Below are 21,484 nucleotides of genomic sequence, written 5' to 3'. Positions count from 1 at the left end.
AAAGGTTGTTCATCATCGGGTATGGTTTTGGGGAGACATTTTTAGGTGTCTACAGTATGATAAAAATTCACTGAATTGCACGAAAATCTCCTAATCAGGTACGACTCAAATAACTAGTATGTGTCATGAAAAATCCAGCATAAAAATATTGTGCAAAAGCATATTTAGAGTTGTATCCGGTAAATAATCATCATATAGGATGAGTACTTGTTAATTGCTATGTGTGCAAATTCATCGTATAAATTAGAAAAATAAGCATGTTGACTTGTTAAAGTTCTTGTTGTGTTATGTAGCATGTATCTTTTATTTATCTTTTTCACTCATATTTTATCTTCTAATTTTTTATTTTTCTCTATTATTTACAAAAAGATTTATTTATCCCCCTAAACATTCTCTTCCGTAAATGATAGGCCGTCGTCGAGCCTACCAAAGATAATGATTCCTATCTTGGTCTCACTAACAATAGTAAGGGTAAGAAAGGGTCGAACCCAAGAGAGGCGTTGAATCAACCACCGAGTACTACCGTTTAAATAAGCTAAATGAATTCTAAATTGGGTTGGTTTTGAGTAACTTCTTCTAATTCAACTCAACTAAAGCTAAGAGGAGATTAACAATATTAAGAGGAATCTAGGGCTCGGGTTATACCACTCAACTTCATCACAAATCACAATTAGCATGCTACAATCAAGGTAAATTAATGTGACAAATTAGGAGAAGTCGTCTAAAGCACCCAACTACTCTCTCAAGCTAGAGGGATTACTTGAATCGTGAATACAACCTACTCTCGTGGTTACATAGCATAAAACAAGTGTTAAAGCATAATCACGATGACATAAACATTCCCTTGACCGGTAATCCCTATTCTCATGGCATTTCGGGTCAATTAAGCATAAAGGGAGCTAACTCAAGTTCATCTCTCGATCCTTCGTTGAGAAAGCTTGGATAAATAGTTCTAGCAATGGCCATATACAAGAACTAAGCAATTAAACCACTTAAACTCAACTAATTATCATCCCACAACAACCAAATTAGCACATGCAACAAGTAATTAGTGACTACATTGAGGGTTTTACCCAAACCCTAGAATTTAGACTACTCACAATCCATGGAGGTTAAAGCAATTAGAGGTTTCAAGCAATTCATGAACAAGTTCAAACTAAGGATTAAGCTAATTAACAATCTAAGCATGCAAGAATTAAGCAAGTAATCAACAACAAAGTAAAGAGAAGTAGAAAAGATGAGTAAGAAATGGTTACTATGAAGCTTCAAAGTGAGCAAAAATGGTGGATTTTGTCTTCTACAATGATTGAATTTGAATGCTTCCACGCTAAAAATTAAGAACTAACTAATGATTTGAGAATTTAATGTTCTAAGACTACAAACTAAGAGGAAAGCTCTAAAAAAACTGCCTTCCCGTACAAATGAGCTCTAAAGGGGTATTTATATGACCCCCAAATAAAAAGGACGGAGAAAACAAGGAAGGAGTTCGACTGCAGGTCTGCACGGACGTGCCATATTTGGCACGGACGTGCAAGGCTAAGCACGGCCGTGCCAAGTTTGGCACGGACGTGCAAGCTGCACGTCCGTGCAGACTTGCACGGACGTGCTATCATCTTGCACGTCCGTGCAGGATGCCCTGCCTAGACTGCTTAACTTTGGGAAGCTTTAACTTCTACGTTTCTTGTCGGAAATGGACTTGTGACCAGTCGTTGGAAAGCTCTTGAGACGAACTTTAATCTCCAATTTGAATCACTTCAAAAGGTTGATAAGATCAAAAGTTATGGTTGGTTGAAGTTGACGCTTACGCAAACGACCTTTCAAGGTTCTCCAAAAGCTTTTCATTTCCCTTTAAGGCATTCCTCCTTCTTCCTCCATGGCTCTATCAACCAAGCTTTCCCTTATCCTTGCTCACTCATGCTTGATCATGTCCATAGTGCTAAAAATAGCTACATTACATCAAAAACACAAACAACCGGTGAAGCATGGATGGTACAAAATTTGCATAAAAATAGGATAAAAAATGAACTTTGATGTCGATTAATAACGAAAACAAGGTTCAAAAGTACCCTAAAATCATGCCAAATAACAAGTTATCAAATCCCCTCAAGCTAAGCTTTTGCTCGTCCTCGAGCAAAACAAACATGTCGAATCAAAGGAGGAAAACGACTTGCTAACATCAATCCAAGGAAAGGCAACAAGGAGGAAGCATAAATACACAAATCCGCATGGTGACAGCCATCATCACTTTTAGCACAAGTGAGAAGCAATTTAAACCTCTAAGTCGCCTTAGAGGACGATTTTTTATCTCGTGAGGGTTTCCATTGAGCTTAACCCACAACTCACACAAACCACAACAAAACTATCAAACTACACAAGTTCCGATGTTATTATCACCCAAGTCAACTCATCGAGATACAAATCGCAAGCAAGACAAATGAGCGACTTTCAAGAATTACCAATCATACAAATGTGCACATGAGTTGGGGGTAAAGAGGAGGACTAAGCAAGATTGCACTAGGATAATTCTTTAGTCCTTTTACTAGTTCATTAAAGCACACCTAGATATTCCAAAGTTTCAACAAGCCCTTTTTCGGTTATAAAATCTCAAAATGCTAGTCCACTTACCAAAATGCACACCCAAGGCCTCTTAACTACACTCTAACTCGGGAATTTCATAAGAAACAATGATGTAAACAAGGTGTGGGAGGCATCCACTAGTTGACCTCTAAAGAAGAAAATTTTGATAATTTTCGAGAGTGTCCCTTTTTATTCATTGTTCTATGCTCTTCTTTTCTTCTTTTTTTTTTTCAACTTTCAATGCTCTCGCCTCTTTTAACTGTGAGCGGCTCTTTCTTTTATTAAGAACATGTGACTTATTATGCCACTTATTACACATGTTACAAATATAACCAATTCCCTAATAGAGTTTCATTTCGGGGAGGAAAGGAGGCACATTAAGGGCACAAGAGACCGCAATTCAATTCAAACATATCCTACTTGAGCGAATTAGACAATATTCTATACTGGGTGTGCAATTGAGCATTCATTGGCTTTCATTTCATATACACTAATGCAATCAAGATTAATAGACCTCTAAATGACCCCATCTCTTGCATACACCCTTCTAAGAGAACTAGTACTCATCGCTCAAGAGTCAAGCAAGAAAAACATATAAACATTGTCATTTGAGTCTCAACCTTGGGAATTTTATTTTTTTCATTTTTCAATTTTTTCATCATTTTTTTTTGAAGAGAAAGCAAAAATATTCACATTACTAACTAGAGAGGGAACACTAATATTCACATGACAAGAGGTTTGGATTTCAAGGAAGCTAAATTGGATTAAGGGCCTTGGATATTAGGGAAATGAAACAACCAAAACAAACACAACCAAACAAACCAACATGTCAAGAAGGCATGCAAATGACTCCCCCAAAGTTATCATAAACATTGTCCTCAATGTTAAGCAATAAAAGCTCATAAAAAAAAAGGAGAAAGAAGACTAACTCAAGGATCGGGTTTTCTTCGACGCTTGAACTTCCTTGGTACCTTTGTTCCTGTTGGTTGTTGTTGGAAGACATGCACTTTGTGCTGTTTTTTTTTTCTTCTTTTTTTTTCTTTTTTTTTTAAGTTAATCCACTACAAAAATATTCGGGTTGCCTCCCGGAAGCGCTTCTTTAACGTCACTAGCTTGACGACATTGCGCTATCCAAAATTAGGGAGGGTCAAGGCACACCTTTTTGACCCATCTCATTGTTCCCACACACTTGCCATTTTCCTTAGGCAAAATAATCACATTGCTATCATCACTAGAAATGCAACCAAACATCTTGTCTATCAACTTGATCTTGTTTTTCTTTTTCTTCTTGGCCCTATCTTGCTTTTTCACCTCCGGAGCATGAGTCGATTCATCTTGTGACTCCTCCATGTCTTCTTTCAAAATATTAACCAAAAAATCAACCCGATGAACTTGTTTAACCATGGGGTCATTCAACGTTTCCGGAAATGAGAAAGAGATTCTTTCATGCCCAACATGTAAGGTAAGCCGCCCTTGTTTCATGTCAATATTAACACCCGCGGTTTTCAAAAAGGGCCTACCCAATATGAGAGGAATTTTGAAATCCTCATCCATCTCCATGATTACAAAATCACAAGGCACAAGAACCTTCCCCACTTGAATTGGGATGTCCTTCAAGACTCCCAATGGGACTTTAACCGAGCGGTCGGCTAGTTGGATTGACATTTTGGTGGGGCTAATCTCCCCAAGATTTAATCTTTTTGCCATAGAGAGAGGCATAAGGCTAACACTAGCCCCAAGATCACACAAAGCATTTGTTGATTCAAGATCTCTAACCTTAACCGGTATAGCAAAACTACCGGGGTCACCAAACTTCTCGGGAAGCTCATTTTGAGGAATATCGCTTATCTCCGTTGGAAGAGAGATAGAATCACTCTCCTCAAGCCTACTCTTGTTAGAAAGAATATTTTTCAAAAACTTTGCATATGTAGGCATTTGAGACAAAGCATGGAGAAGTAGAATGTTTGATTGAAGTCCTTCCATTTCATCAAGGAACTTAGAAAGTTTCTCATTTAGCTTCTTCTCTATCATTCTATGAGGGAATGGAATATGAGTCTCATATGCTCTCAATGGAGCTTGAATCTTCACTTCTCCCTCATCTCTCTTTGAGGCACCCTCATCACTCATTTTTGACCTTCCTCTCGCCTCCTCACTCACTTCATTTTCAAACTCACTTTCATCTACCCTCTCCCTCATCTCCCTTTTTGGCAACATTTTCTCTCATAATTGGAGTTTCATACCCCCCTTCCATAATCAAGGTGATTGATTTCGCTTGCTCTTTTGGATTCATTACCGCTGTGCTTGGAAATTGACCACCGGGGTTAGAGGTGCACCCAACTTGTTGTGCAATTTGAGATAATTGACTTTCAATCATCTTGTTGTGTGCTTGGAGTTGTTGAATTGAGCTACTAACTTCCCCATTGATCTTGATTTGTTGGGTCATGAAGGTTTCCAAAACGGATTCAATGTTGGATTTTGGAGGAGGAGGGGCTTGATTTTATTGGGGTCTTTGTTGGACATTGTCTCTTTGATTGGGGTGGCGATAGGGAGCTTTTTGTTGTGGAGGGGGTTGATTGTAAGGAGGAGCTTGGTTGTAATTGTTTTGAGGAGGGGGAGCTTGATTGGGTTGTTTCCACCCAAAATTTGGATGTTGTTTCCAACCTTGGTTAAAAGTTTGGGAGTAAGGATCATTCCTACCAAGTGAAGCCACATGCTCCGTTGTAGTGTTGCAATAGGATGCCAAGTGGTCATTTCCTCCACAAGTCTCACAAGACATGACTTGTGGGGAGGAGCTACCGGGCACATTGTTCACTTGATCTAGCTTTCGAGCTAACATATCAACCTTTGAAGCAATAAGATCTATTGCTTCAAGATCATGCTTACCGCCCTTCTTGGGTTGACCTTGCCTTTTATCACCTCCATAAGCATAATGCTTAGCCACTTCCTCAATCATTTTGTAGGCCTCGTCAACCGATAGCTTTTTAAGGCTACCTCCGGCTCCCGAATCAAGGTTGGCCCTTGAGGTAGGAGTAAGACCATCATAGAAGCTTTGCACTATGATCCATGAGGTGAAACCGTGGTGAGGGCATGCTCTAGTATAATCTTTGAACCGCTCCCATGCTTCACTCAAAGTTTCATCAACCTCTTGGTTGAAGTTTGTGATCTTCCGTCTTAATTCAGCGGTTTTCTCGGGAGGGCAATACTTCCCAAGAAAAGCTCTAGTCACCTCATCCCAAGTACTCAACGATCCCTCTTCAACCGTTCTCAACCAATGCTTTGCTTTGTCTCGAAGGGAGAATTGAAACATGTGCATCCGAATAAACTCTTCCGAAATGTTGTTTTGCTTGATAGTTGTACACAATTCAAGAAAGTTGTCCAAATGAGCAAAAGGACACTAATAAGGACTACCCCTAAATTGATCGCTTTGAATCATGCGGATGAGTTGAGGTGAAAGCTCAAAGTTGTTTGCATTCGTGGTGGGAAGACGTATGCCACTCCGAAGTTGGAATTTGTTGGGGTGGTCATAGTCTCTTAACAATGGTTGAGGAGGATTCTCTCCCATGTTATCTTCTTCGTTAGCTCCAAAAACCTCTTCCGGATCGAAATCCGAATATACAATGGAAAACTCGGGTGTGCCTTGCAAGAGTCTCCTCACGTTTCTCAAAGTCCTATTTAGCTCTGGATCAACGGGAATAAGCGGTGATTGCTTACTCTTTCGTGTCATGCAAAGTCAAACAAAGCTAAGAAAAACGTTAGCAATGACTATCGCAAGTTAAACACACATAAACAAAAATTAAGGTAAGAAAACTACTATACATATACACACATCTAGTCTCATTCGACAATAATACATTCAATGTGACTTTGCCTCCCCGGCAACGACGCCAAAATTTGATAGGCCGTCGTCGAGCCTATGATAACCTGTTATTTTGTATGATTTTAAAGTGATTTTGAGCCTTAGAATTGTGGGAAATCAATGCTTAGTTCACTAATTACTCTATTTTTATGCATTTTTTGTGTATCATATGCTTCACGGGTTTGCTAGTGTTTTGGTGCATATTTAGGTATAAATATGGCACTTTGAAGGTTTTGGACAAAGAAGAAAAGAAGTTGGAGACAAGAAGAGGAAATAAGGGAGCTATGGAAGAATGAAAGAAGCAAGGAAAAGTGTACAAGAGTGAAATAAGAGCATTTGGAAGGGTTTTGGAAGGATTTTTTCACTAAGGTCAACTTCAAATGACTATAACTTTTTTTCTACTCAAGTTTTTGAAGTGATTCAAATTGGATATTAAAGTTCATCTCAAGAGCTATCCAACGACTTCTTACATGCCTTATTCCAATGAGTAATGAAGAAGTTCTGACCTTCCGAAATGAAGCTGTTTCGCTAGAAAAAGCTGCACGTCCGTGCCAATTGATGCACGTCCGTGCCAATTGATGCACGTCCGTGCCAATTGATGCACGTCCGTGCAAGGTCAGGCAGTAGCTATTGTTCTCATTTTAACAGGTCTGCACGTCCGTGCAACCTTTGGCACGTCCGTGCCGACCTGTAGACGGGCCGATTCTTGGTTTCTCCGTCCTTTTACTTGGGGGTTATATAATATCCCTTTAGCTTTATTTGTAAGGGGGGGATATTCTTAGTTTATTTTTAGCTTAGGTTAGGGTTTTTAGAGAGAGAAACTCTCATTTTCTAGAGAGAGAAAGTGAGAAAATCTTGTTGAAAGCTTGGAATATGAAGAATTGAAGGAAGGAGACTTGAAGATTTGGATATTCCTTGCAATATCAATGAGAATTTCTTACTCTCTCTCCTATTTTGTTATTCTATTTACTTATTTTTGTATCTTTTCATCCTTAATTACTTGTTTATGTTAGATTAGTGTTTGTTTCATGTTCTTAGTTGTTAATTCCTTTAGTTTTGCAATTTATTATGATTTGTGAGTAGTTCTTTTACTTGGGATTGTTGAAATCATTGATGAATTCACAAATACTTGTTTGTATGTGTTGATTTAGCTAATGTGGGATGTTAATTAGTTGAGCTTAAGTGGTTTCATTGTTAGTTCTTGTAAGTGGCCATTGCTAGAACTATTTATCTAAGCTTTCTCAACGAAGGATCGAGAGATGAACTTGAGTTAGCTCCCTTATGCTTGATTGACCCGAAATGCCATGAGAATAGGAATTTCCGATCAAGGGAATGTTTATGTCATCGTGATTATGCTTTAACACTTGTTTTATGCTTTGTAACCACGAGAGTAGGTTGTATTCATGATTTAAGTAATCCCTCTAGCTTGAGTGAGTAGTTGGGTGCCTTAGATGACTTCCCCTAATTTTATCCCCAAATTGCTATGTCTTGTATGTTAAATTGTAGTTTGTGAACGACTTAATTGGTGGATACCTTCCCGAGATCCTTTTTATTATTGTTTGTAGTTTTTCTTCATAACTCATAACCCAAAAAGACTTGACTTAGCTTATCACAAATCGATATTTGTTAGTGCTCCCCTTAGTCCTTGTGGGATCGACCCTTACTTACCCTTTCTACCCAATAGAGAGACCAAGTTAGGTTTTTATCTTTGGTAGGCTCGACGACGGCCTATCAGCCTACCAAAGATAATAATTTCTATCTTGGTCTCACTAACAATAGTAAGGGTAAGAAAGGGCCGAACCCAAGAGAGGCGTTGAATCAACCACCGAGTACTACCGTTTAAATAAGCTAAATGAATTCTAAATTGGGTTGGTTTTGAGTAACTTCTTCTAATTCCACTCAACTAAAGCGAAGAGGAGATTAACAATATTAAGAGGAATCTAGGGCTCAGGTTATACCACTCAACTTCATCACAAATCACAATTAGCATGCTACAATCAAGGTAAATTAATGTGACAAATTAGGAGAAGTCGTCTAAAGCACCCAACTACTCTCTCAAGCTAGAGGGATTACTTGAATCGTGAATACAACCTACTCTCGTGGTTACATAGCATAAAACAAGTGTTAAAGCATAATCACGATGACATAAACATTCCCTTGACCGGTAATCCCTATTCTCATGGCATTTCGGGTCAATTAAGCATAAAGGGAGCTAACTCAAGTTCATCTCTCGATCCTTCGTTGAGAAAGCTTGGATAAATAGTTCTAGCAATGGCCATATACAAGAACTAAGCAATTAAACCACTTAAACTCAACTAATTATCATCCCACGACAACCAAATTAGCACATGCAACAAGTAATTAGTGACTACATTGAGGGTTTTACCCAAACCCTAGAATTTAGACTACTCACAATCCATGGAGGTTAAAGCAATTAGAGGTTTCAAGCAATTCATGAACAAGTTCAAACTAAGGATTAAGCTAATTAACAATCTAAGCATGCAAGAATTAAGCAATTAATCAACAACAAAGTAAAGAGAAGTAGAAAAGATGAGTAAGAAATGGTTACTATGAAGCTTCAAAGTGAGCAACAATGGTGGATTTTGTCTTCTACAATGATTGAATTTGAATGCTTCCACGCTAAAAATTAAGAACTAACTAATGATTTGAGAATTTAATGTTCTAAGACTACAAACTAAGAGGAAAGCTCTAAAAAAACTGCCTTCCCGTACAAATGAGCTCTAAAGGGGTATTTATATGACCCCCAAATAAAAAGGACGGAGAAAACAAGGAAGGAGTTCGACTGCAGGTCTGCACGGACGTGCCATATTTGGCACGGACGTGCAAGGCTAAGCACGGCCGTGCCAAGTTTGGCACGGACGTGCAGGAGGGCCAAAATGGAGGCAGAAGCTTCTGCCAAGGTCTGCACGGACGTGCAGCTTTTGGCACGGACGTGCAGACTTGCACGGACGTGCTATCATCTTGCACGTCCGTGCAGGATGCCCTGCCTAGACTGCTTAACTTTGGGAAGCTTTAACTTCTACGTTTCTTGTCGGAAATGGACTTGTGACCAGTCGTTGGAAAGCTCTTGAGACGAACTTTAATCTCCAATTTGAATCGCTTCAAAAGGTTGATAAGATCAAAAGTTATGATTGGTTGAAGTTGACGCTTACGCAAACGACCTTTCAAGGTTCTCCAAAAGCTTTTCATTTCCCTTTAAGGCATTCCTCCTTCTTCCTCCATGGCTCTATCAACCAAGTTTGCCCTTATCCTTGCTCACTCATGCTTGATCATGTTCATAGTGCTAAAAATAGCTACATTACATCAAAAACACAAACAACCGGTGAAGCATGGATGGTACAAAATTTGCATAAAAATAGGATAAAAAATGAACTTTGATGTCGATTAATAACGAAAACAAGGTTCAAAAGTACCCTAAAATCATGCCAAATAACAAGTTATCAATAAACATGGCCAAAGACCTCTTCTAAAACTTATCTTTAATTTAATTTTATTTTTTTGTGTTCCATCTTTTAATCTTATTAAAAAAAAAATCGAAGAGTTAGAAATCTTTTGTCAGACTATATTACAAGTCTAAGGCATTCTTATGACCTTATTCCACTCAAACTCCTTTACTTATTACCTCAGCCACATAACCTTTCTTCTTCCCAACACCTTTTACCCCTTTCTTTTTATCTCTCCTCTGTAAAACACACCAACACTCTTCAATGGCAAGAACAAGTAACAACACCCCACTCCCTCACCAATCAAAGAAAAGACCCCGTACCTCTTCACCATCTACGGACTCACCGACTTCGATGGATGCATCTCCGTACTCCTCTACACAAACAACCAATCCCGTATCAAAACCGGCAAATACATCGGAAAATACAAAACCTCAATCGATCGAACCTAGTTTTTCCCCAAATTCCACTAACCGCACAACCAAGAGACGAAAGATAGATGGTGGTCCATCTAAGGGGGAAGCTAAGGAGCGTTTAAAAGCACTCACACTCAAAGCCGATCGTCTTACTCGGGGTTTTGCTTTAAACTTGGAATGGTGTCAATCTAGTAAGTTTTCGGAACTACTTGATATACTAGAGTTTCAAGGTTGGGTTCAATTATTAAATGTTCATGCAAAGAAACCCTTAATTCCGGGTGCCGTCAATGAATTTGTGCTTAATTTTTGTTGTGTGAATGGTGTTTGTACAAGTAAGGTGAATGGTACTTCTCTGTCTTTCGATGCACAATATTTAGCAAAATTGTTTAGTGTTCCTAATGTTGGTTATTGTGACTATTTTAAGCACAAACATACTGCGCAAATTGGTGATATTACTCATGAACAAATAGTGAAGTATGTTGGGGGTAGTACTTGTGATTCTTCTATGACAGTGGTGTCTCAAAATAATTTCTCATCACCTTTGATGAAATTATTATTTAGCATTGTTAGAAAGGGAGTAATTCCTCGACCACAAAAGAGATATGAAGCGGGTTTGCTAGATTGTGCTGTAATTTATTGTTTAGGCAATAATTTTCACATTAATTTTCCATCGATTATGATCCAACATCTTCATCATTGTATACCTAAGTATATTGTTGGTTATGGTCCTTTGTTCACCACTTTGTTTGAAAGTTTCGGTGTGGATTTGAGTGTGTTTGATTCACTTGGTATGCAAGCTAAGACCATTCTTCAATATAACTCTTTAACTGCTCTTGGCTTGACTGTGGTGGATGAAAAAACTTGTTATATTCCACCTGAGATTGGACAAAAGAAAAAAGAGGGAGAAAGGAAAAGTGAGAAAAAAGAGAGTTCATCCAAAACAAAAAGGCAGAAGCAAGTTGTTGTTAAACCAAACCAAACTGGTGTGATAAGGAGAAGGAGCATGAGGGTGGCTAGCCTACCTAAACCTATAAACCCTCCCACCTTTGTTGAAGTAAGTGATGAGGACAGTGAGAAAAGGCTAGTGACGAAAGTGAAGAGAGTGAGGACAGTGAGAGTGACCCAGAAAAACTTGAGCCTATGGTGGAGCAGGATAAACCAAAACAGGGGATTTTAAATTTTCCTGTCATTCCACATGTTCCTACAAGGAACACACATACTTTTGGCACCACTGGTAGCAGCTCGGGTTTTGGTGTTCCAACCTCTTTTGGAACATCTGGGTTTGGTACAATGGGTAACACAAGACCTTTTGGTGGTGATCCTAAGTTACACACTGTGGTTGACATGTTGAAGCAGGTGATGTCTAAGCAAGATCAAATTGACAACAAGATCATGTCACTTCAGGCTACTGTAGGTTCCTTGAAAGGGTCAGTAAACCGCCTTCAACTTGTAACCAAAGCTCATAGAAAGTCAGTTACTCAGGCACAAGACACAGTTCTTCATCGCCTGGAGGAGGTTGCTTTTGAAGATGTTCCTGAAATTGATGACTAGTTTTGCTACATTTTCTACTCTTTAATCTTTTGCTTTCTTATATTACAGCTGGAACACTATCTTTATTTTGCTTTATTTGGGTCTGTAGTACTGGCTATGCAATTTTTTGGTAATATGTGCTACATGGAACTTTCGCTTATTGATAATAAGTACTTTTGATTAGCATATGTGTGATTGCCTTGGAAAGTTTTGTATGGTTGTGAGTTGACTTGATACATAGCTCTATTTATACCCTTTGTTTATATATATATATATATATATAAACTCGACAATGGGTGCTATGTGTGGATTATTGTGCTATTACTATTGTTTTTGTTGATGCCAAAAGGGGGAAAGTAATGCAAACAGTGAATATAAGTCATTCGAGTTCCTACAAAGTCTCATACCATGTTTCTTCCAAAGCAGTCATCAGGTAGTACTTACTACTTTACATTATTATATAAACTAGTTACTAATAATATTAATTAAATTATTAAACGCCTGTATTTGCTTTTCTTTATGATAATTTTGTCTCTTTATTTGAATAAGTTTGCAAGGTTTGTCATCACCAAAAAGGGGGAATATTGTTGACCTCGATTAGTTTTGGTGATGAAAAGCAAACTCGATTTGATAAAAGTGTATTAAGCGTGCAGGTTATTTAGGCAGGTTCTTATTAAGAACAAAGTTCCGGGGTTGGAACTAAGAGAAGTCCTTAATCTACATATGGCATACACAACAATTTGAAGTGAAGAAAGCAAAGAAGGTTTTATGCTTGAATGTTCTATTTGGCAAGATAGAGTTATCAAAGGTCCAATTGGAATATCATAAGAGCAACAAGTATTACATGAAGACTAAAAAGTATGAGTTATTATTTTTAGGCTTTATGTAAGTGTTTGATATTTTATGATTGGTTGGAACACAAGGAATACAAGAGTTAATTAGAATTAAAAGTGAAACGATCAATCAATTTTATAAAATTGGTTTTTATCTTATTTTTGGTTTTTGTTAAAATTATAAAAAGATATTCTTTGTTATATTTTTTTAACAAAATCATATCTTCTGTAAAAAGATTTTAACTGATTCCTTAAATTACTCTCCAAGGAATTATTCAAACCTCATCCCACGTTCTATATTGAACGACTTTCCTGACTTCTCTACATTGCTTGAGTTAGTTCCTAAAGTTTAGGAACACCACCTTAAGTAGTGGAGAATGTTGGGAAGGTGGTTGGGTTGATGAAACAGTGTAAAAAGGAGTTGAGTTTCAGTTTTAAGGCAATCCTGAAAATCGTACAACATTTGAGAAAAAAATATATATTTGTCAGTGAGAGTATTCCTATGTTCCAACTATTGTAAGATATCTAAACACGTAGAGTTCAAATTACTGAGTTGTAATTTGGGAAAGGGTTGAGTGATCCTTGTAAAGACTTAGAGTTAAGTCTTGAGTGTAGGCTTCGGAGTAGAAGCTAGAGTGAGCATTTGGGGTTGGCTTAGGTTCTAATTGGAACTTAAGTTTTGTCGAGTTCCTTATAGGTTGTAACGGAGTAGTTGCCCTATTTAGTGAAGTCGTGTTCAAAAATCCCAAGTGGTCGTGGTTTTCTCCCTGTTGGGCACAAGGAGTTTCCACGTATAAATCTCTTTGCATCTCTTTATTTTGTTCTACGTTTTTAATTTCCGCAAAATTTGGGAACACTAGTTCCTACACAATTCACCCCCCCCCCCTCTTGTGTGTTCCATCTAAGTCAACAAAGCCTAATAAAATAATCACCGTCATAAAGATGAGATCTATTTATTGAAAGCAAATAAAAAGTTTTTGGGGCTTACCACCGGTAAAAACACCAGTGGAAGCCCCTACAAAAATTTACAATTGAGATCAGAAGAAAAGAAATGAAAGAGAAAGAGAGAAAAGAGGAGTGAAGGAAAACCTTCAAAAATGTAGAATAAAATCTAGCAATGGATGCTAGGAAAATCTTCCTTCAAAAAATAGAAAAAAAATCTAGCAATAGAGGCTAGAAAAACCCTACTAAGGAGAAACCCTAGAGGAAACCAAAAATCCTTCCCAAGGAGAAAACTTTATTAAAATTAATTAGTTTCACCATAAGGAAACTCAATACACTCAAACAATGTAAGTTTATTAAATTACAAATGCAAACATAGATTTATTTAAGATAAAGGGTTAAAGATAGACCTTTGAAGATAATAAAGGTTATACAAATTTTTGTATGCGACTGGCCACGTGGTGCGGTAGGGGTTACTCCACTACTAGAAAAAAAAAAAGCTCATTTCCGACGACAGTTTTCTTCGGAAACACCTTGGTAGGAAAAACACCTTGAAATCCGTTGGAAAAGGTGTTTCCGTCGGAAATGGTTGTCGGAAACACCTTGGTAGGAAAAACCACCTTTTCCGACGAAAATTCCGCTGGAAACACTTTTTCGACGGAATTTCCGTCGTTACCACAATTTCCGGCACCGAAAAAGTCCGTCGGAAATTTCCGACGAATTCAAAGTCCCTCGAAAATTTCCTATGGAATTTCCGTCGGATATGTCTTTAAAAAAAACACGCCGCTCCACCTCCGGTGCGGCGTATCACCACCTCCACTATTCCTAACCACCGCAACTAACACATCAGACCACCACCACATTACCTATTCCCTGACCAAAAACCTCCCCAAACCCAGAACCACCCACAAACCCACCCTAACCGAAACCCTCCCCACACCCAGACCACCCTAATCGAACCTTCCCCAAACCCAGATTCACCCCCAAACCCAGACTCAAACCCAGAACCACCCTGATCGAACCCTCCCCAAACCCAGAACCCTCCCCAAACCTAGAACCACCCCCAAACCCACCCACCTAATGACCCTCAACATGGAACACCACCACCACCGAACCCAAACCCATACCCACTTAACCTAGATATAACCACCTAAACACCCAACCCGACCGAACCCACAATCCAACCCACCCACCTAAAACCCTCAACACGTAAGACCACCACCACCACCGAACCAACAATCAAACACACCAACCTTAAACCATCCAAAAATTAAAAAAAAAATCAAAAACAAAAATAAAAACATTAAAACGCACCTTAAAAATCACAAAGCTTCGAAATTCCCTCGAACTTGGTTTAAACAAAACTAATGAACATTATATTAAATAAAACAAAACTAACATACATTATAAAATTATCATAAATTAAACTAAGCTAACATACATCATTATACTAAACTAAACCAATATAAACTAACATATAATCCCGTACATTATTATAATAAAATATCAACCTAAACTAACATATCATGTCATACATTATTATACTAAATCAAAGCAATTTCACATGTCATGTCTTACATTATTATAATAAACCAAATTAAACTAACATATCAACCATTATTATAATAAAATAAACCAAACTAAAGTAACTTAAAATAAAAACTTGAATAAACTAAACTAAGAATTTTTAAAATTATAATGTCACTAACCTCAAGATCTGCACTTTTTATTGAGATTCAAAACAAGTAAATGTTCAAATCCTAAAAATAGTAAAAATTAAAATGTCAATTTTTATTATATATATATATATATATATAATAAAGGTACAATTACCGGCTGTAGAACGACGGGTGGTGAAGATAGTGGTGGTTCTTGTCGGAGCGAGGACAATATTGGAGGAACCTGTCCAAAAAGGGTGGTGGTGGTTAGGGTTTAAGTAAAAAACCAGAAATTATTAAAAAATAAATAAATAACCAGATATTAAAAAAAAAAAAACCAAAACAAACCGGCGGTGGTGGCTTATTGTAAAGGCGCCGACTTTGTATTCTGTCGGAAATTTAATTTTCCGACCGAAATTATTTCCGTCGGAATAACGATTTTTTGAGGGAATTTAACGACAAACATAGTTCCGTCGTTGATGGTAGGTTTTGCGACGGAAAAACTGGTCCGTCGGCATAATTCGGTCGGAAACTGGCCATTTTCTAGTAGTGAAAACACTAGATCTAGCATTTTTATGGTAGAATTTGACCTTAAATTAAAAACCATTAAAGACCGTGAGAAGAGAAGAAGGCGTTGATGAGAGGAGGGAAGAGAAGTCAGGAGAGGAGGGAAGGGGAGTCTAAAGAGAAGGGAGGAGAAGATTGAGGAGAGAGAAAGAGAAGATGAGAGGAAGATAGGAGAGAAGAGAGGCGGAGGAGAGAGAGAGAAATGAGAAATGAAATGGGGTAGGGGATGACTGTCATTTTAATTAGGGTTGGGTTTTTTTGCTTTATTATTATTTTACTAAGTTCCGTCGGAAAGGTTGTAAAATTCGTCGCAAATTTCCGACAGATTTGAAAATCCGTCGGAAAGTATGTACTTTTCGACGGATTTTCGTATGCGTCGAAACGATTCCGTCGGAAATGGGCCTTTTTCTAGTAGTGCTCGTAGGTTTTACTTAGCTTGTATTTTTGTAAGTGTTACTTTATTTTGGGGTTACTTGTAGGGTGTTATTGGTTTTGGTTGGGGATACTTATAAAGTGTTACTGGTTTGTTTTGGGGGTTTGTTTGGTGTTGCTTGTAGGGATTAATCAGAATACAAGTAACACCTACAAGTAACCACATAATACAGGTAATATTTACAAGTAACTCATACAAGTGACCCTACAATACAAGTAACACCATACAAGTAACCCTTGTTGCACCATGTGGTCTGAAGCACTGAAAATCCTCTTTAAAGGTTAAACTTGTATATTAAGACGCGTGATATTTCATATATTGCCATTAATTGAAAATGGAAAAAGTATATTATTACAACTTCGAAATTATCTTTTCAGTTATATGGCGAACATGTAATAATAGACATTAAATCATTACATACGAATATAACATTCAAGATAGTATTATATTTAGGGGTGTTCATAAATCGGTCCGGACTGAAAAAATGGAACGGACTACCCTGGACCGAACCCAGATCGGACCAGAATGAATTAATCGGTCCGGTCTTCGGGTCTTGAAATTCATTTTTTCGGTCGTCGGTCCGGTCCGGTCCGGTCCAAAACCCTATAAAAACCGGTTTTGGACCGGACCGATTTTTTTATAAAAAATATGTGTGAAACCTTAAATAATGGTTAAAATTATCCTTAATAAACTTTAACTTTATAAGTTTTTTTTTCACTAAACATACAAAAAAAGACATAAAAATGACGTTACAATATAGTTTTTTCAATAATTTTTTTGTGTTTTCCTTAACTTTATTAAAAATTTAGTATTCTTTTTAAAAAAATTCTTTAATCGGTCAAAGCGGTCCGGTCCGGGATTTGGACCGATTTTTTCGGTCTGGTCCGGGTTCGGTCCTAACTTAATAGGTCCGGTCTTCGGTCGTTCTTAAAATTTTAATTTTCGGTCTTCGGTCCAATCCGGGTCGGTCCGGTCTTGGACCGATGAACAACCCTACTTATATTATAAAGAAGCTAAGATTAGAAAGCATATTTAATTTGTTGATAATTGTTGGCCTAAATAAATGTTGATAATTGTTGCGTTTCTATAAATCAATAATAATAAAGTATAGTAGTAGCTCAAAAAAATGATGACAACAACAATAATATTCAAGATTGGAAGGAGAAAATAAGATTAAAAAGCATAATTGTTGTAATGTGAATAAAGTATGAGAATATATTTTTATTAATTCATTACAAATTAATCGATTAAGTTTCTCTAATGTAACCCGCTAGTTTCCAACTTAAATACTTGCAAAAAAGTTTCTTATGGGAGAATACCACAACTTAATCCATCATGTTTACCCCCAAAATTTACTTTAGCATTTAAACAATTGACCAAAAAGTTTAGCCCTTTTGCAGGCAAGGTTTTGTCAACAAGGTTGAGGTTAGCATTAAGCTTTGCATCCAAGCTTAGATCAATATCAACCACATTAATGCCTTCACAAGGATTTTTTGGGCAACATGAGAAAGATATTGCATTCTTGGTGGTTGTAGTTCCTCTAATGTTCTTGAAGAATACACCTTCTATCTTCGCTTGAATTAACTGTGTTGCAAGCAAAAAAAAAAAAAAAAAAAAAAAATTCTTGTAAACTAACTGGACTATTTGCATAATATTACCTCCGTTAAATATTATGTGCAACTTTATAATTTTTTATCTCTCTCAAATAATTTCCCAAAGTTGCACATAAAATGTAACGGGGGTAGTACATTTTTCCGAATTCAAGTACATATTTTATTAACTAACTTTTTAGGTTTGACATAAGAAACACATTTACCTTGTTTAGTATGGGGATGCTTTGTACTTGGTCAATGACAATAGGGTTTTGCACTCCTTCCATTATCAAATCTTCAACTTTAATGTTAGAAATAAGACTTGCTTTGAATTCTAGGCGAGGAATGATCCTTACACCAAATGCGCTTCCCTTGAATGAGCAACCCTTAACTAGCACACCACTCACATCAAGTGAAGTTGTGTATGGTCGCGATCCAATGCTGGATTTAAAAAGAGGAAGTATTCCAGTTAATCAATTTTGTTTATCATATTGATAAACTTGTATATTCTCATTTGAAAATGAGTTAAAAGTTTTTCATATATTAGACCGTGATTCTCTCAGAAAATTAATTAAAAAAAAAGAAAAATTAATTACCTAATGCCTTGGCCTGCAACACAAGTGATTCCCGTGATAGAAATATCAGTAGATCCAGGAGCAACAGTGACACAATCATCACTAGTTTTGATGTAGCTGTTAGACACATTAACTTTACTAGATGCACTTATGTAGATACCATTTGAGTTAGTGTTAGATTCCACAGACGTTGCTTCAAATTTCACATTTTCAATGGTTATGCATTCACTCTCCACAATCAACACATGGTATGCAGCAGGGTTAACTGATCTTATTCCTTCAACTGCCATGTTTTTCGCCTTGTAAAACTTGATTGACTGTACAAGGAAAATATGTAAGATTTCTACTAATCTAAAAGTTTTATTTGAGGTTAGAATTGACGAAATATTATCGCAAATGTCTCATTTTGCAGAGTAAGTGTATTTTACTTAACTAACACGATTAATAAAAGTAAACTATAAACTTCCTCCGTTAATGGTTAATTACAACAAAGGAATATTTTATATCTCACAAATAATACCCCTTTATTGTAATTAACCATTAACAGAGGAAGTAATTAGAAATCGCTCTTTGTTGCTAAAATTGTTAAAGGACCATCTCAACCAAAAGTTTAAGCTTATGGTTGAGGCCCAAGAATATGTTTTATACTTTATAAAAAATAATATAAATGTAAGATGATACTTACAGGCATGATACTAGAGAAATCAACATCCTTATAATTGGAATGTGAGAACTTCTTTGCTTGGCTACTAACATCAATGGTTCCTTGTCCAGTGAAAGTGGCGCGATCCACATCTTGGAAAACGATAAATTCTTTGTTTGGGAATTGGCTAATATCAGAATCAGCTATCACATTTCCTTGAAGCTCAATAGTTACATGATTTTTACATGGTCCGGCGAATATAACCTCTGCCGCTACAAATGTTCCAGGAGGTACCACAACCTTTGATGGTCCATTACTACAATGACATGCCTTTTGCCATGCTTTCATCATTGCCTAAACACGCATACAAAGAAGTTCGTGAATACATTTGGTCTTACAATGTGTATTTTTCATGTGCATGTTTGTGTGTATTCACGATTTCACGTTTATTACATATATGAATTGTATTGGTAATGCATTATGAATCAAAATGCAAAATACTCAATCAATATTTGAAGATGAATATGCATATTATCTTTACTTGTAATAGAATATTTCTCAATTTTCAATACTTAATTATGTTTGTTCAATAACTTAAAACACATATTCAAAGGTAGGTCCTTAGAGTACGTATTCATGTGAAATTTAAAGATGTAATTTTTGGTATTTTGATATAAAGAAAAAATATTAATAACATGACAATAAACTGAATCACTTGAAAACCAAAAACATCACCAAACATAACAAAATACAAGTATTTACTAAAACTATTAATCTTGAAGTTTTAATTGAAAAGTTTTTTTTTTTTTTTTTTTTTTTTTTTGACAAATAATTGAAAAGATTATTAATTGTGCATATATGTAATTCCTGCTAATAGGCATTATTGTATTAAAACATTTAAGTATATGCTTTGTAATACAACAAAACTGATATGAGAATATCATTTAGGATATATTTTGTATAAAATTTACCCAGGATGAGAATATTCCAACGATATTCTCTTTAAACAACATTCATAGTACTGATAACAAATCATCAATTGACAATTCTTGATTAGGGAAAGTTGAGAATAGTTTAGGGTGTAGCCGACCAGCTAAAAGATCAATAATAACTATATAATAAAAGACACACTACCAATAAGACGTGTCATCTTCTGGTGTGTTCATAGTTTTATTTTTTATTTTTTTTTTTTTTTTTTGCTAAATTAAGTTCTGTTAAAAAAAATCTTAACAAAAATAATTCACTATTCTTATTCAATATAATTGCTTAAAATTAAAAAATAAATAAATAAAAAAAAATTGACATATCTTTAACACAAATTTTTATATAGCTAAAATTCTTATCATAATTTTCATCATTTTATATCTAACATATCTTACGTAATCCTTTATTTTGATAATAAACATATGTCAACTATATTTTTAGATTTTTTTTTTGTTTATAAATAACTAATCAAATGATAGTTTAATAATGGTTAGTGTAAATTAACCGTGCATGACACGGAAACTAACCTAATTATCTAAAATAATTAAGTCGCGATAATAAAAGAGGGTGATTAATGAATAAACTCACTATTCCGTTCATAGATTCCCCATTGGCATAGATAGGTTTCCCATCTCCCTTTGCACCAAAGTTGGTGATTACAAAAACTTCAATGTCGGTATTAGCGGGGGGAGTTGCAAGGCCACGATGACATTCAACCGCGATTAGGAAATAAGAAATGGCTAAAATGAGGATGATTGTGAAGTTGTATCCTCTAGAATTAGCCATTTGTTAGTGTGACCTTGCAACTTAAAAGGAAATTGGAAACTTAAGGGATTTGAAGTTAAATATTGCTTATATATAAGAATAAGAATAAGAACAAATTGGATGGATATAACAATTTATCAAAGTATAGTTCATTAATTGTCTATAAATAGGAATGTATTCTTTATTTTAGCATAGTTATTTAAATTTCAAAAACTTATTTTTAGAGATTTTCTCTTGACCATTAGTAATGAGTATATCAAGGGTTTTTATTGTTCCAGTAATATTGTTAACATAAATTAGACACAAATTCATTGTCCATGCATGACCTAACAAGAGGTGAAATAAACAACAATATTAACACCCATTGTCACATTCACAGTTTTCTCTTTTTAGCTTACACCAAGTTAGTATTCTATTTTTTTTAAGAAAAATTAATTGGAAAGAAATAAAATACCCCTTCACTTTATGTATTAATAAATTTATCTAAAAAAAAAAAACTTATCTGAACAATTTAGGCAGTTTATAAAAAATCTTTGATTGGGACAAAATTGGAAAGAATTAACAATTGAGATATAATTAAATGGTTATCAAATCTGGTTTCAAAAAAAAAATGGTTATCAAATCTTGAAAATTAGAAAAATTAAAGTTT

At 36.0% G+C, this 21,484-nt stretch overlaps 3 protein-coding genes across 3 annotated transcripts; all 3 read right to left on the bottom strand.

Annotated features, from left to right (window-relative positions):
* Window positions 1-3,714: 3,714 nt before the first annotated feature.
* Window positions 3,715-4,791, bottom strand: LOC110727649. Its single transcript, XM_021907227.1, has 2 exons — window positions 4,391-4,791; window positions 3,715-4,306 (listed from the first exon to the last, which is right to left on the bottom strand). Exons 1-2 carry the CDS (start codon window positions 4,789-4,791, stop codon window positions 3,715-3,717), a joined length of 993 nt encoding a protein of 330 aa, XP_021762919.1.
* Window positions 4,792-5,074: 283 nt separating this feature from the next.
* LOC110727648 lies at window positions 5,075-5,884 on the bottom strand. The gene has a single exon (XM_021907226.1). The coding sequence runs from the start codon at window positions 5,882-5,884 to the stop codon at window positions 5,075-5,077; it is 810 nt and encodes a 269-aa protein (XP_021762918.1).
* An 11,563-nt stretch (window positions 5,885-17,447) lies between these two features.
* LOC110727761 (exopolygalacturonase clone GBGE184-like) lies at window positions 17,448-20,892 on the bottom strand. The gene is made up of 5 exons (XM_021907339.1): window positions 20,659-20,892; window positions 19,129-19,440; window positions 18,465-18,760; window positions 18,093-18,309; window positions 17,448-17,860 (listed from the first exon to the last, which is right to left on the bottom strand). The coding sequence occupies exons 1-5, from the start codon at window positions 20,854-20,856 to the stop codon at window positions 17,582-17,584; spliced, it is 1,302 nt and encodes a 433-aa protein (XP_021763031.1). The 5' UTR covers window positions 20,857-20,892; the 3' UTR covers window positions 17,448-17,581.
* Window positions 20,893-21,484: the final 592 nt, after the last annotated feature.

Source organism: Chenopodium quinoa, unplaced genomic scaffold (assembly GCF_001683475.1).
Source record: "Chenopodium quinoa cultivar QQ74 unplaced genomic scaffold, ASM168347v1, whole genome shotgun sequence".
Lineage (NCBI taxonomy): Eukaryota > Viridiplantae > Streptophyta > Magnoliopsida > Caryophyllales > Amaranthaceae > Chenopodium > Chenopodium quinoa.
The sequence above is the reverse complement of the archived record's forward strand: the minus strand, read 5'-3'. Positions and strand labels throughout refer to the sequence as shown.

What these genes read in the sequence shown, in the direction of transcription:
- LOC110727761 (XM_021907339.1), bottom strand. Translation starts at nt 20,856, where the DNA reads ATGGCTAATTCTAGAGGATACAACTTCACAATCATCCTCATTTTAGCC. An exon ending in ATTTCTCTAGTATCATGCCT is followed by an intron (nt 18,761 to 19,128) that starts GTAAGTATCATC and finishes TTCCTTGTACAG; the next exon opens with TCAATCAAGTTTTACAAGGC. An exon ending in GTTGCAGGCCAAGGCATTAG is followed by an intron (nt 18,310 to 18,464) that starts GTAATTAATTTT and finishes TTTTAAATCCAG; the next exon opens with CATTGGATCGCGACCATACA.
- LOC110727649 (XM_021907227.1), bottom strand. Translation starts at nt 4,791, where the DNA reads ATGTTGCCAAAAAGGGAGATGAGGGAGAGGGTAGATGAAAGTGAGTTT. An exon ending in CAAAATGAGCTTCCCGAGAA is followed by an intron (nt 4,307 to 4,390) that starts GTTTGGTGACCC and finishes TCTTGGGGCTAG; the next exon opens with TGTTAGCCTTATGCCTCTCT.
- LOC110727648 (XM_021907226.1), bottom strand. Translation starts at nt 5,884, where the DNA reads ATGTTTCAATTCTCCCTTCGAGACAAAGCAAAGCATTGGTTGAGAACG.